Source organism: Amyelois transitella, chromosome 8 (assembly GCF_032362555.1).
Source record: "Amyelois transitella isolate CPQ chromosome 8, ilAmyTran1.1, whole genome shotgun sequence".
Taxonomy (NCBI): Eukaryota; Metazoa; Arthropoda; class Insecta; order Lepidoptera; family Pyralidae; genus Amyelois; species Amyelois transitella.
Window position 1 is genome coordinate 1,086,402 of NC_083511.1, and position 16,069 is coordinate 1,102,470.

The 16,069-nt window shown below is 36.9% G+C and overlaps 3 protein-coding genes across 4 annotated transcripts; 1 reads left to right on the forward strand and 2 right to left on the reverse strand.

The window, feature by feature from the left end:
- The first annotated feature begins 262 nt into the window (after positions 1–262).
- Positions 263–4,384, forward strand: LOC106137341 (tubulin-folding cofactor B). The gene is made up of 5 exons (XM_013338153.2): positions 263–485; positions 1,149–1,348; positions 1,888–2,031; positions 2,294–2,452; positions 2,807–4,384. Exons 1-5 carry the CDS (start codon positions 363–365, stop codon positions 2,922–2,924), a joined length of 744 nt encoding a protein of 247 aa, XP_013193607.1. The 5' UTR covers positions 263–362; the 3' UTR covers positions 2,925–4,384.
- A 234-nt stretch (positions 4,385–4,618) lies between these two features.
- Positions 4,619–10,361, reverse strand: LOC106137349 (pleiotropic regulator 1). Its single transcript, XM_013338161.2, has 8 exons — positions 10,066–10,361; positions 9,674–9,795; positions 8,842–9,078; positions 8,572–8,658; positions 8,234–8,319; positions 7,473–7,667; positions 5,732–6,052; positions 4,619–4,858 (listed from the first exon to the last, which is right to left on the reverse strand). Exons 1-8 carry the CDS (start codon positions 10,179–10,181, stop codon positions 4,667–4,669), a joined length of 1,356 nt encoding a protein of 451 aa, XP_013193615.1. The 5' UTR covers positions 10,182–10,361; the 3' UTR covers positions 4,619–4,666.
- Positions 10,362–11,956: 1,595 nt separating this feature from the next.
- On the reverse strand, positions 11,957–15,593 carry LOC106137361 (uncharacterized). Of its 2 annotated transcripts, none has more exons than XM_060945513.1 (4): positions 15,530–15,593; positions 14,155–14,357; positions 13,234–13,339; positions 11,957–13,136 (listed from the first exon to the last, which is right to left on the reverse strand). In XM_060945513.1, the coding sequence occupies exons 2-4, from the start codon at positions 14,354–14,356 to the stop codon at positions 12,668–12,670; spliced, it is 777 nt and encodes a 258-aa protein (XP_060801496.1). In that variant the 5' UTR covers position 14,357; positions 15,530–15,593; the 3' UTR covers positions 11,957–12,667. The 2 variants fall into 2 exon arrangements, with proteins under 2 accessions (XP_060801496.1, XP_013193627.1); XM_013338173.2 differs by having other exon boundaries at positions 11,957–13,151.
- Between the last annotated feature and the right edge of the window lie 476 nt (positions 15,594–16,069).

Here is a 16,069-nt window from a genome sequence, read left to right on the forward strand (position 1 = left end):
CAGGGAGTATTTGACACCACTGATGAAGAATATGTAACATTGTGACAGGGCATCGCGTCTAACGTTTCTTTTTAAATTTTTATTAGAGTCATCGACTTGAAATTTTTGCTACTGTTTGATGTCATACTTATGAGTCTTAACTTTGGCACTCTTACGAGGCCACTATTCTATTTCAAGTGTTTGAAGTTTTTTGGTTAGCAAAAATGCGATCAGCGATGTCAATCAAGTGTCAGTGATAAATTATCTGTCTGGTGTTCAATCAATGTCAATACGTCAAAGAATTTAGCTGCCTTGAATTGTTTGTTTGCAATTTGTTGGTAACTTTTTGGAAAATTGTACTGGAAAGGGATATAAACAAAAATATGGAAGGCATTCAAATAATAACCCAGGACTTTGTCAATGTGCACATTACAAAATCTGAAACCGAAACCGCAGCTCCCATTGAAAGAAGGTTCAAGAAAGGTATCACTGTCTCGGAGTTTAAGGTTAGATGATTCACACATTTTCAATTTATGTATGCTGTATATTTAATATTAGAAACTATTGAATAATATAAACGGCACCAATAAAAAAAAGATTAGGACCTCTCCATCTCGTTCCCAGTTTTAGGCGTTTTAGGCGATGGGCTAGCAACCTGTCATTATTTGAATCTCAATTCTATCATTAAGCCAAACAGTACATATCTACATATTATTTCATCATTTTACAAAGTCGTTTATTCAATATTATATAAGCTACCTACCTACTTACAAAATATAAGTAGGTAAGTTTACCTATTTATGAAATATAAGTAGTAATTCAGGATCGTAGTATTGTGAGTGTGGATGTAATGGGATATATAATAATAAGCATTGACCAAAATTCCATGTGGTTCCCGGCATCAATACAGAAAAGAATAGGACTCCTCCATCTCTTTCCCATGGATGTCATAAATGGCCACTAAGGGATAGGCTTACACACTTGGGATTCTTTTTTAGGCGATGGGCTAGCAACCTGTCACTAGTTGAATCTCAATTCTATCATTAAGCCAAATAGCTGAATGTGGCCATTTAGTCTTTTCAAGACTGTTGGCTCTGTCTACCCCGCAAGGGATATAGACGTGACCATATGTATGTATGTTGACCAAAATAGACAAAACTTTTTTGCAGACAAAACTCGAGTTGGTGACTGGGGGCAATGCCACTACAATGAAACTGAAATTGTACGATTCCAAAAACAACTTTGTTTGTGACATTGATAACAATGAAGCTCTCCTGGGCTCCTACCCTGTTGATGATGGAATGAGAATCCACGTTATTGATAAATTTGCATTGGTCAAAGACTTTGATACATCGGACAGTGCTGAAAGGTAAAAAAACTTTTATAGTAATGTTACATTTTTAACAAATATCATTGAGTATTGTATTGAGTAATTAAGGACATCCTGGCAAAGAGTCAGGTCAAGAGTACCCGAAACCGCTGGGCTTGTGTGAAAAAAGTTAGGAATGTAAATGTAGTGAAAAAAGTAGCATGACCAGAAGAACAGTTGAAGTATTTATGTTAGTGTTTTATTATAGTTAAACATTGCATAAACTTTCTATTACCTGCATTTTATAACCATTTTATTAACCTGCAAATAAGGCTTACTCTTCTCAAAATTAAGAGCCAACACTTATCTGTAGATTTAAGTAGAGCATCCTCCATTCATCACTTTTGACTGTATTTTTATTTATTTATTGGATTAGACTTACAAATTATGCTTTTATGTTATCTGTTGTTTGTTTATAATTGATCAATATTTCTGTCATATATATAGGAATAAATGTGCATATACATATATAGGAATAAACGTATAGGAATGAAGCCTTTATAATGCAGTATGTCATAATGTGGTATCAATTTTAACAGATTCCGTCTGTCCGAAGAGGAATATGAAAAGAAGGGTGACACACTCAGATCATTCTTACAGCGCAACCGACTTGGCAAATACAATGAAGAGGAGATGACCAAACTCAAAGAACAACAGCAGAAGGAGTTGGAGGAAGAGTCCAGGTAGAACTTGAAATAACAGATTTCAAACTTTCGCATTACATTATAATTTTTATAAATGTTATGTGCATGTTTAATACAGGTATTAAACATGCACATAATATTTATAATGCACACATGCACATATCACCTTTTACGACATCCATGGGAAAGAGTGAAGTGGAATGGAGTGAAGAGAGTGAGTGGGAGAAATGGAGTGGTCCTATTCCAAAGTGCCCGAACCACACAGCACTAGTTATACTATAATAAGTTTTTTTAATCACAGACTAGCCGAATCAGTGTTAGTAGGCGCGCGGTGTGAAGTGAGAGTGCCACAGCAGCCGGTGCGTCGCGCCACAGTCCGCTACAACGGGCCGCTAGATGGCGCTAAAGGCCTCTGGATCGGAGTGCAGTACGACGAGCCTCGCGGAAAGAATGATGGCTCGTGAGTGTAGACGAAATTCTACTGTTTAGTGGTCGCATTTGTTGTGACCTGAGTCTAAACTCCTAAGGTCCAAGGTTAAAGTACCTTATTTCACCAAAAATGTTCAGAATTTTTGCCGTGAAAATGTAGGTACCAGATTTTCCCATTTACTTATAATGATTGGAATAGTATGGATATCTGAATGCATTATTTTTGCTAAGGCAGAAATAAGTTGGCAATATTTTCAAATCATCAATATCTTCAAATTTTGGCCTTAGTTTACTGTTTAGATCCAAATAAAATTATAATTATGAGACTTGCGGTGCTGTAACTTAAAAAAGTTAACCTGTCAAATTTTGTTTTTTTTTTTTTCAGTGTAAATGGCAAACGTTACTTCACTTGCCCGCCAAAGTACGGTGGTTTCGTGAAACCGGTTTACGTGACAGTTGGAGACTTCCCCGAAGAAGAATGTGACTTGGATGATGAGATATGATCACAGGTCATCACCAATCTCAACAGATTCCACGCTTGTACCGCCTAAAGATGATGCTTGCAGGTTCCATAGGGTGATATAGTTAGGTCAAAATTACATAGTTTTTATGTTCTGACTCAAATAGGTTATTAACAAGTTGTTACAAGAAAGTTTTGCAGAAGTTTTTTTTAAAGGATCTGTAATTGTCAGCCAGTGCTATTTGGAATTAAGGGGAAATTCTGTATAAAAAAATACAGAACAATAACATACAATATATAAAGCGTACAGGCAAGTCTAAAACTCCTTGATCAATTAAACCTTGTTCAGTTATAATGACTTGTAATTCATAATTCACATCGTTTTTTAAAAGTGATTATTGGGAATCCTTATATCATTCTATGGCCTTATCACACCAACTCAACTACATAGCTTGCTTGCAGGCTAAATTGTACACTATTTAAAAGCTTTATAAATTATTTTTTTGTATGTTTTTGTAATCATGAGAAAATTTGAGGGAAGATGTATTTACGAAATTGTCCAATTCAGTATGTTATTCGTTAAAACAGCTTAATTTACACAAAAACAATGAATGGTAAATAATATTCAATTACCATGCTTATCAAAGAACGATTTTTTTTGTATCTGACTTACATTATAAACCTTTTAACATATCTACTCAAACAATATGATATTCCTTGTAATTTTTTAAGAAAGTAAATTTGTTTATAAAAATGTTCAGTCGCAACTTACCCCACTGAAACACTTCCTATCATATTGAAGATACCTTTTTCACGTCTTTTGCCTAGAAAGGGTAGACAGAGACTTACGGCATGAGTTTACATATTATTACCCTTCATGCTATTTATTATATAATATCAATGCCTTTGTTTTAAAAATAATTATAATTTAAAAATTCTATAAATCCTTTGTATCATAAATCAAAGAGTATATTTCTGTTGTGTGATTGTTAATGTGTGAGTTATAATTATTATGGAATGGCTGCAAATTGAGTACATATAGCAGTTGCATACTGTATATATATGTGTAGGTGGATCCGAGCCGAGTCAGGTTGGATCAGATACCTGACCTTTTATATCTAGATTGGTATATAGGTCTAGGTCCTTCTTAGGGATGATGCCACCAGGACAAAAAAACAGGATGATGTTGAAAACAGTAATATACTCTTGCGCCTTTTGACAATATTATTATGTCACAACATCTCACTTTTTTAATCATGGTTTAAATGCAATTTATTGGAATTAATAAAAAAATTAATTGGAGGAATTTTGTTAAAGTTTTGGATGTATTTCTAGTTCATGTAGAATAATAATATTAGGTGTTGCCATATTATGAACGACTTTATTTTGAATATAAGCTTGTTTCGACATTCCAAGATTGTCAAGAATTTTTTTAGCATTTATTCGAGCAAATAACATGTATCACGCTTTGTAATAACCGAATAGGTTGTCAAATTTGTATTTTAATAAATTAGATTTATACAAATCAATTTGTTTTAGTTGACCCCAACCCCATTGGAATCTCAATTCCATTAAGATGAACATGGCCTATCAGTCTTTTTAAGACTCTGGGCTCGGTCTACCTCGCCAGTGATATAGATGTGATTGTTTTCGTATGTATGTAGATACGGGACAAATTACGTAGATCGAGTTAGCCCTGAGACTTGGGCTACGAGATACACTATAAAAAAAACCCAGTAATTAAAAAAAAGTTCTTATTTAATCATCATATTAATCTAAATGTTTCTAGAACTTTCTCCTCTTCAATATCTCCGGCCGCCAGTTGACTGGATGCGTCTCCTCCGACGCCGTGTCGTCCTCCCTGTAGATCTTGATGGTCTTGTCCGCCTCGCACGTGATGAGACGTGAGCCCGACTGGTCGAACGTCATCGCGAAAATGCCCGCTTCAGAGTCCATTGACCCGGGTTGTACAGCCGCCTGGAATTCGCGTTATTGGTTAACTTTGTCGCAAGTCCAAAAAGATCAGAACATTTCACAAATTCAAAATTTTTATTCGTTATTATAGGATACTTCATATCGCTTAATAATTGTCAAAACTTATGGTTTAACAACATTGGTTTACGTCAAATAAATTACTTTTAAGTTTACTGCCGCTTCCAAGGCGTCAGTGCAGAAGAAGCGGTAACAAACTGCTAAAATCATCGTCTTGTTCCAAGGATTAACTAAGATTTTTATTTTAAGAATTAATACTCGAAGAATTATTAACTGGCTTGCAAAATCATGCTATTAAAATTCAGAAAACTTCCTGCCTAATTGCTGAAAAATATAGTAACATCAGAAATGTATCAGGATCACACTCCTGATAAGACATCGGACAATTTGAGAACCTCCATTTGTAAATATACTCTTACATCAGAAGTGGGAATCAGCTGTGACAAGCCGCTACTAAAAATCTTACCTAAGTCTCATTTTAAGGTAAACAATAAACAAATCTGCCTACCCCTCCGGGAAAGAGGCGTGATTTTATGTATGTATCACATCACATCACATCACATATAATCACGTCTGATATAGACGTGATTATATGTGATGTGATGGAGACAGAGCCAACAGTCTTGAAAAGACTGATAGGCCACGTTCAGCTGTTTAGGTTAGTGATAGAATTTAGGTTCAAATAGTGACAGGTTGCTAGCCCATCGCCTAAAAGAATCCAAAGTTATATAAGCCTACCCCTTAGTCGCCTTTTACGACATCCATGGTAGAGAGATGGAGTGGTCCTATTCTTTTTTCTGTTGGTGCCGGGAACCACACGGCACTTATATTTTTTATGTATGTATGTATGTAACAAACCTGCAATCTCTGGAAGTTATACCCCGTCCTCCAATCCCAACAATACATGGTCCCGTTATCCCCTCCACTGACCAACACTCCCTCGGGATTCACCGCCATACAGTTCACTATCGCATTATGTCCGGACAAGTTCTGTATAAACTTTCCTTCGGGACATTTCCATTGTTTTATGTTATCCGGTGAGGCTGAAGCGAAGGTGTACAGTGTGGGGTGGATGACTATGGCTCGGACTGATTTCTTGTGGTTGGTAAGTGTACATATAGATTTGCCCGCTGCTAAATCCCATAGGCGGATCGTTGAATCGTGCGACCCTGTTATTATCTGAAAACAAAAAGTTGTACATACATATAATCGAGTTTTTATGATAGATAAATTTATTATTTCCTAGAGGCCGCCCGTGACTTCGTCCGCATGGAAACCCTATCAACCCCGCGGGAACACCGTGATAAAAAGTAGCCTATATGTTATTCTGGGTCTTCAGCGACCTACTTATCAAATTTCATCGTAATCGGTTCAGTAGTTTTTGCGTGATAGAGTAACAAACATCCATACTGACACCCTGACATATTCACAAACTTTCGCATTTATAATATTAGTAGGATATATTTCATGTTTTTTATTAATAAAACGGAAAAATATGAAAGAAACGGAAAAATATGAAAGAAATGGAAAAATACGATAGGAAAAGTATTGATTACCTTACAATATGAATCATTGTTTTAAAAATTGGTAATTATACATAGAATATATATATAGTTTTCCAATCGTTTTTTTTTATTTTTCGAAATAAACGACGAAAATCTCAATAAAACCGTTTTTTCCCCCAAGGTTTTATTCTGATATATTTCAATGTAACAAACCAATAAAACGGTAAAAAACGAAAAAACGTTTCTTTCACCGAAAAAAAAACAATTTGTTTCTTTCGGAATTTTCAACGCTATACCTGGGGCTCCGCGGCCTGGCAGGCGAGCGAGGCGACGGTGTCGGTCAACCGGGTACTATTTATTATTGGCTAAAAAACCGCGTTTTAAGAAACTATATCAGCGCTATTTCTGGTATACCGAGCGAAGCTCGGTCAACCAGGTACTATATATCTAAGTAGTAAACCTGGGGCTCCACGGCCTGGATAGAAGAAGAAGAAGGATAAAAGAAGCGGCGTAACAAACTACACTGCAGCATTTTCAATCGTTTTCTATTCTATTTTATATACATATATATAAGAGATACGAAGACAGCTATGTATATCTAAGAATGAATGAATGATTTATTATGCATTGAATGAGTCATAATACAGTTGTTACATTTGTTTAAAGCACTTAACATTCAGCCGCAGTTGGCATGCAAAAGTTATCAGCCATCTATACTTGGGGCTCCGCGGCCTGGCAGGCGAGCGAGGCGACGGTGTCGGTCAACCGGGTACTATTTATTATTGGCTAAAAAACCGCGTTTTAAGAAACTATCAGCGCCATCTCTGGTAGAGCGAGCAAAGCTCGGTCAACCAGGTACTGCCATCTCTGGTAGAGCGAGCAAAGCTCGGTCAACCAGGTACTGCCATCTCTGGTAGAGCGAGCAAAGCTCGGTCAACCAGGTACTGCCATCTCTGGTAGAGCGAGCAAAGCTCGGTCAACCAGGTACTGCCATCTCTGGTAGAGCGAGCAAAGCTCGGTCAACCAGGTACTGCCATCTCTGGTAGAGCGAGCAAAGCTCGGTCAACCAGGTACTATATATCTAAGTAGCACACCTGGGGCTCCGCGGCCTGGCAGGCGAGCGAGGCGACGGTGTCGGTGTGCCCGCTGAGCGTGTGCACGTTGGCCTTGGTGCGCATGTCCCACACGCGCGCGGTGGCGTCGCGGCCCGCCGTCACCAGCACGTCGATGGTGGGGTGCAGCCGCAGCGTGTACACCGCCGACAGGTGCCCGTGGTAGTGCCGGATCACCTGGGGCAGGGGGTGGTTTGCTGAGTAGTCACATACGTACATACATAGCGTCACGTCTATATCCCATGCGGGGCAGACAGAGACAACTGTCTTGAAAATTCTGAACGGCCACGTTTAGCTGTTTGGCTTAATGACAGAATTGAGATTTTGGATAGCATTTTGGATAACTTACTTAGAATCTCAATTCTATCATTAAGTCTTGAAAAGCTGAACGTGAACGCTGAGCAATTAACCTATACAGGTTAATTGCTAGGTACATACAGAAAGGACTTTGCAATCACCAGAAATGTGAGTCAGAAGTCATCTCAGATGACAATCGGAAAATCGAGATGATGTAAAAATATGCTAGAAAAGTTTCGTTTTGGGTTTATTTATTGAGGTTTTGCCAAAAATAAAAGCAAATACCAGTTAATGATTGTCATAACACAATTTTCTACTTATGTAAGTTATGTATTTTGTTTATTTTTTATTTGTAATATTTTTATTGCACAGAAATTTACACAGTTACAAGACATAGTACAAAGTTATAAAAAGAAAAAAAATCACTTAAAATTTAATTTAATTACCTTGTTATATTCTAAGTCCCAACATTTGACTTGCCTGTCTTCACCACAGCTGAATAAATATGGATGTCTTGAGGATACTTCCAAACCTGTAATGTAGTAATGGATTAACATATATTTACTTATTGTAAAAATAAGTAAAATTTAGGCAACTGAGCTAAAATTGGTAGAAAGATATTATTATATTCATCTGTCTTTTTTTTTAGTTACTACAGTCTTAATAAAAAGTCAGTATTAATTTGTTATTTATATAATTCTTTACTAATATATGGACGAAAAATATCTGAACCAAAGTTTGAACAACGTTTGAATTACACCAAGCAGAAATGCCATTATCTCACCTCGTACTGTACTGACGTGGCCAGTCAATGATACTTTTAGCTTTCCACTTGCCAAGTCCCATATCTTTATTACTCTGTCTGCTGCACCTATAAAAATGTAATTTTGACCTTTTTAGACGCTCTTAAAAAAAAATTGAATGTTATTAGAAAAAAATTGTCATAAAAAGTGTCTTAAAAAAATTGAATGTTCAATTTAAGGAATAGTTCATAATTATTTCATAAAAATATTTTCACATGTGATCCAAGCTTTAAAATTGTGAAAAGACTTACCAGTAGCAAACCACTCGTTGCCCGGCTCCACAGCAACACACCGCACCCAACCTAGATGTCCAGAGATCACCCGGAACAATTTCCAGGGCGCGTGCCATTTTGGCTTCGGCATTGTGGGGGCTTTCTTTGGTAATGTTGTCAGGGCTCCTGCGGGAGGTGCAGGGGAAGGGGCTACCGCCGGCCCTGTGTATGGTAACATTGCACCATCGGAGCCTAGGGCGGCTGATTCGGCCATTTCTATAAGATGTAAAAAAGGCATGGTAAATAAATACAAAATTCCTTAATTAAATTGTTACGTAAAAAGATCAGGTCCAGTATCATAAACTGATGAGCTGGCATGGAGAATGTGATAATTGTGAACAAAGCAATAGAAGTAAAGTAAAGAGGGATACTGGAATAGAATAGATTTATTTTCAAAATTGGATACAAGGTACCACTTATTGACGTCACATAACTTAAATCTAATTATAACTACTACCGCTTCATGCGCATGTGTAGAAGAAGCGGCGGAACAAACTACACTGCAGAATTTTCATCGGACGTCAATTTACAAATATAGATTTCTTAAATCTTAATCGTGGACGAATGCACATTGTCACATTAAAAAACATGAATGAATGTAGAACTAATTATGTCAATATGAATATTTCGTCAAATAAAATAAAAATAAAGCTAAAATAAAATATTTACATACTGTACAAATTATGTCAAGACCATGTCAAAAATGCACAAGCATTTAAGAGGCCATCTCGGGCCACACATGCAAGTGATAAATCTAGTTTTTCCCACTTTTCCGGGAAGAGTAATGATCACATGTATGATTATATGTTACCTGTGTCCAATGGAGTTTCTGGTCTGCTAGCATCATGCTGCTTGCTGGCTTGTGCCTTCTGCACTGTAGCCATTACTTGGCCATAGCTGTCTCGAGCCTTCACAGATTTGAGAATTTTTTCACTGGAACAAAATGAAAATGTTCTAAGTTTTCTAATCTAACTTTCATTGTATTTGATGTTGGTTTTATAGCCTTACATTTGTAGTAATGTGGTCAATTTTTTATTTGTGATTAAAAACATGGCAAGAATTAAAGTTACATTTCTGATGAGTGCACAAGCTGTCAGTGATTTTCTATCACTGCACTTTTACTATATCCACGGTAGAAGAGTAAATTATAGGATTGCTCTTAACCTATTTTTTTATCGAAGGAAATTATTAAAATTTACTTACGCTTTTTCATCTATAGGTGGCAATAAACCCTGGTTGGAAAGAAACATATCGTGAGACCTCTTTAAAGACCTAAATACCAGGGTATGCACCGAATGTTTGATAACATCGTCAGACATTGTGTTATTATAAATATATATCACACTACTCAACTGAAAATTACTTAGCAATAAATCAGTTAAGTACTGATTAAATTTAATTGATCAAATCGCTAAAACTTGCAACACAAAATTGTTTTCATTTCCGGAAATTAATACACCAGAAAACACCAAAACACGCTCCCATCGCGGCGTCCATTGTCGGCAAATTGACAGTTTGATTTACGACAGTGAAAGATGACAGTGACATACATCATGTCAGCGAAGAATTTTTATTGGACACGTAAATAAGGAACAGAACAGTACCATATTTGTTGTGGTCTATTCTTAGGTACTTTTTCATGTATATAATTCTTTCTTTATATCTTTAGCTAACCGATATGATAGAGAGGGATGTTAATATACACACACATGCTTTGTCAACTTTCGTAAATAATACTAGTTCCATTTCTGCAATATTAAGCTTTGGTATTTTTTATGTACTTAACCAAAGTCCAATCAAGATATATACATACATACATACATATAATCACGTCTATATCCCTTGCAAGGTAAACAGAGCCAACCCAAAGGTCCCGAAGAGACTAATAGGCCATATTTAGCTGTTTGGCCCAATGATAGAACTGAGATTCAAATAGTGACATGTTACAAGCTCATCGCCTAAAAAAAGAATCATAAGTTTATAAGCCTCTCCCTTAGTCGTCTTTAACGACAAGTGCCGTGTGGTTCCGGCACCAACCCAAAAAAGAATAGGACCACTCCAGCTCTTTTCCATGGATGTCGTAAAAGGCGACTAAGGGATAGGCTTACAAACTTGGGATTCTTTTTTAGGCGTTGGGTTAGCAACCTGTCACTATTTGAATCTCAATTCTATCATTAAGCCAAATAGCTGAACGTGGCCATTCAGCCTTTTTAAGACTGTTGGCTCTGTCTACCCCGCAAGGGATATAGGCGTGACCATATGTATGTATGTATGTATAAATATAAAATTTGACAGGTTTATTGAAACTAGGAGTCTTCCGGAAAAGAAATTTTGAAAACTTAATTTCTATATATCCAAAATATATTAGTAATAAAAAAACACTGAATTATCTTTGATTTATTAATTGTAAGTACAAAACTTATATGACGTTAAAACACTGATTTTGTTGAAGAACATGCTTGTTCGGTAAAATAAATAGCAGAACCTAGTTCTAGAGTTTAAGAGTAAATATTACAGCCTTGGTAAATAGCTATTACTTGGTTAAAATAGACATCGATTCATCATGACTATGACTAAATGTTGACTAGAATTGGGAAGGTGCTTAGGGCATCCATTGTTATTAAGCTTAGATTAGACAAGCCCAACCAATAAGCCTACCTAGTTTTGATACAAATAATTGATTCTGTTTGTCTGTCTAGGCTCAATAACTAGTTCACTTTATGATTAGAAGCTACTTTTTAAAAACTATTATCGTGTTTTGTTCATCTCATTTCTCACTATTCGATCAACTTTAAATGTACCTATATAGCACAGATGAGCCACATTAGCGTTTTTACAATGCACATTTGGGATAAAATTATAATACCTAACATAACTACAGCAACCTTATTAAACTTGTACTTAAAAATATCGTTTGTGTATTGTGTAGTTAAGTATGAAAACAAATGAAATGTCCACCACAGCCATACCATGTTTTTGAACCACATTAATGTATTTGCATATTACGATAAAGCTTCAAGACTACGGCAAAAAAAAAAAAATAATGCGTGAAAAATATGTATCTCCAAAAGTCTATATAAACTTTTTACATACATACATACATAAAATCACGCCTCTTTCCCGGAGGGGTAGGCAGAGACTACCTCTTTCCACTTGCCACGATCTCTGCATACTTCTTTCGCTTCGTCCACATTCATAACTCTCTTCATACAAGCTCGGCGGTTTCGGGTACTTTTGACCTGACCCTTTACCAGGACGTCCTTAATTTGATCAAGATACGTTCGTCTAGGTCTTCCCACTCCGACCTTTCCCTCCACACTCTCCTTGTATATCTGCTTAGTCAACCTGCTTTCATTCATCCTCTCCACATGACCGAACCATCTTAACATACCCTTTTCTATTCCTGTAACTACATCTTCTTTCACATCACAACATTCCCTTATCACGCTGTTCCTTATCCTGTCACTCAATTTCACACCCATCATACTCCTTAACGCTCTCATTTCCACTGCATTTATTCTGCTTTCATGCTTCTTTTGCCATACCCAACTTTCACTCCCATACATACATTAATGTCCCATACATTAACTTTTTCATTGTAAATTCTAAAGTTATATAGACTTTTGCAGGTCTGTGCCTACTCAAACAGCACTACATATAAAAATTACGGCTGTGGTCAAGACTAGATGAAGTAGACAGAATGTGGTCCTCAAACAAGTCGATCGACGGTCGAGTGCTCGAGCGGCGTCCAATCGTAATCGATATCGGTTGAATCGGCGACGGAAAATACCGCGCCACCCTCGGTTCAGATGGCCGACTTCTCCGGATTGTTGGCGTCACTGACTCGCCGAGAGTGGGGGGCGCGCCTCAGAGTACGCGGCTGGAGATTGAGAGGGGGGAGGTTAGGGCGTTCGATTCTAGTGGGCGACGAAACTAGAGGGCGCCCTCGTCGCAGCGTGTCCATTCCATTTCTGAAATACTCTTCTGTGCGATCGCTATAGCTTTCTATCAACGGCGCGGGGTCTTCATATTCTACGTTGAAGTGGCGTGTTATAGCCAAGTCTTCTGGCGGGCCGAGCTTGTATAGTGGGGGTTCTACGCATTCGTAGTGATGGTCTTCAGTCTCATCGTGTGGGTAAGTATCTGCTACAAAGTGTCTCGTTCCCCTGGGTGTTAGTGCCGCCCACAGAACTCGAGAATCTAATGCAGCACCCCCGTATAGTGCGTTGGAGCCCCCAGCCTTGCCTGTACCGCTTTTGCAGCCTCCTCGGGCCCTGGAATTGAAGAGCCTGGTTAAAGATGATTATAAGTGTGGTCTTTTTGGAGAAACTTGTCTAAGGGGGTGTAATATTGGGTTTGATAGTAACTTACTCTCTGCATTTGAGTAGGAACAGTGCTAGCAGGGCAGCGATACAAAGAACAGCGATGCAGCAGGTAATTAGCACTAAGAACCAGGTGTCGTCACTGCCAGCTGGCTCTGAAAATAAAAAAAAATTAAAGTTCTTCAGTTAGACTTCGTAGCACAGCTACAATAATGTCTGTAGCAGACTCGTAGCTCGCTCGTAGCATTCGTAGCCAATTATATCGTTCAGGATTTTACAATAGTTTGTATACATACAATTCAAATGGTTCTATACATACATATGGTTATGTCTATATCCCTTGTGGGGTAGACAGAGCCAACAGTCTTGGAAAGACTGAAAGGCCACTGCTTGGCTTAATGCTAGAATTGAGATTCAAATAGTGACAGGTTGCTAGCCCATCGCCTAAAAAAGAATCCCAAGTTTGTAAGCTATCCCTTAGTCGCCTTTTACGACATCCATGGGAAAGAGATGGAGTGGTCTTGTTCTTTTTGTATTGGTGCCGGGAACTACACGGTATTTCCCATATTTATTCCAGTATTTCCCACGTTAAAAAACTTTCTTACCTAGGTTTAAGGCTAGGCTAGGGCTTTTATAGCTTCCTTACTAATTTCAATTCATATAAGCAATATACAGATGTAAAAACGGGAGAGAAAGATAAATAATAAATATATTAGGGATGGATTACACAGAGTTAGCCTTGAAATAAGTTCGAGACTTGTGTTGCGATATACTTATCCAACGATACTATATTTTAAAATAAATACTTAGGTATATAGATAAACATCCAAGACCCAAGCCAGTTAGAGAGAGTTCGTTTTTTATCATGCCTAGCCGGGATTCGTACCCGGTGCCTCCGGTGTCACAGACAAGTAAAAAGAGAGTTGAGATGAGTTGAGACCGTTAAAAAGAGAAAGATATATTTTCTTACCATGTCTAGGCAATTCATGGTACTCCACTCCAGGGAACAAGGGATTGTCTTCATTATTCTGTAGTGGGGGGCATTTAGAAGCACGGCACGGCGGGGTGAGGTTGGCCGCGTTTGCCAAGAAGGCTGGCAGCGGCGGCGGCGGCATGTGCAGTATCGAATCCGGAGGCGGGCCTATGGACAGACATTCTGCCCCGCACGTCATTCTGAAATATATATATATATTTATTATTTGCATATACTTATCACACCTATATCCCTTATGTGGTATACAGAACCGATAACAAAGGGTTTTTACAAAAAACGACGCCGCCGTCATATATCCGAACCAAACCCATATAAATTCAATTCAAAAATTTTATTGCATATCATGAAGTCCATCAATTGAATTACAATGACTGCTATTAAGTATGTACAATATGAATCATGTGGGGCATCGCAATTTAAAAAAATATATTAGACACATATTACACATTCCGTTGCTTGAATGTGCAGCTTTTCTTAAAATGTTTTTCATCACCGTAACATAGTACCTATATATATAGCAATATTCCCTGAGGATGACCAAATTAAAAGGAGTCATTATTTATTTGACTCATCATTTCATAAATAAATATTAGTGGCCGTGCCATCGCTGATAGATAGAAAATCGTAACAGGCGATTAAACATTAAGAATCAGCCCATGATTTTCCAAACAGTTGGGTCCTATTTTTTCTTTTTGAAATAAAATCATTTAACACAATTGAAATTCGAAAAATAAAAAGTTAAAAACAAATACATATATACATAATTTAAATAAATGTTAAGTTTAAAAAAAATGAAAATTATTTATTTTTTATAAAATAGTAAGTAGGTATGTACTAAAAGAAAAAGGTCAGTAGGAACAATAAATGTATAAAATATAAGGTAGTCTAATAATCTATACATGTTGAAAATATTTCGATGGAAAAAATTGTGTCCTAGCGCAATAGCAAAACAACAAGATAATTTATAATAAAATGCCACCACTATAAGTACTTATAAAATTTGAGCTAACGCTTCTTTTTATGATAGGCCAAAACTGGGTTTTCTCATTATTAATTACTATATATATCTCGTCTTTAACATTTGTGTTATTAGGAACAAAACAAGCAAATTTAAAAGTATGTACCTACCTAGGTAATATCTAATTAACTTAAGTATAATAATGATCATAAGTTAAACTAAACAACTTAAGAAAATGCTACGGACAGACAACATCCGCCTATTTTATTTTCACACAAAGAAAACAATACAAAACATGTTAAAAATTAAAAAAAGAGCACAACATATACCTTTATCAATACAAAAGTAAGAACAAAACAAAATATCCACGTAATACGATACAACACAACTCACTTTATTGTATTATTTTTCTTTTTGTCGCAAAAATGGATGCACTTCACAATAGTTTAGTATTACACTTGCCCAGAGTATGGTCCAGGGATGTAAGGCGCCTGCGCGATCCTTGACCACGAACCTACCAAACCGTTGTCAAATATACTAAACTTTAAAATTTTCACATCCATTGCCGCTTAAACATCAATAATAAAGGCAACTTACGAATTGCCACGGTATTGTAATAGCGATAAACGATAAAATCGTTGTCGTGTAACGTATTAGTTATATGGTGGTACAGGGTATTCTATTGATTCGCGCACGCGCTTAGGGTAATTTTGAAACCCTATATTAAGGGTACGGGTTGAAAGTTAGAGCTCATCACTTATACCTGTCTCTTTCGCACGACCGGACATTTTATGTGAAAGAGTAGTACGACTGATAGATTGCAGATTTTAAAAGTTGTATTGGAATTTAGAAAATTATCCGTGACGTTAGTCTATTATATGCTTCTGTTCGGTAATTTCGTTACATTATTAATGAGGATCTTTATTACACAGG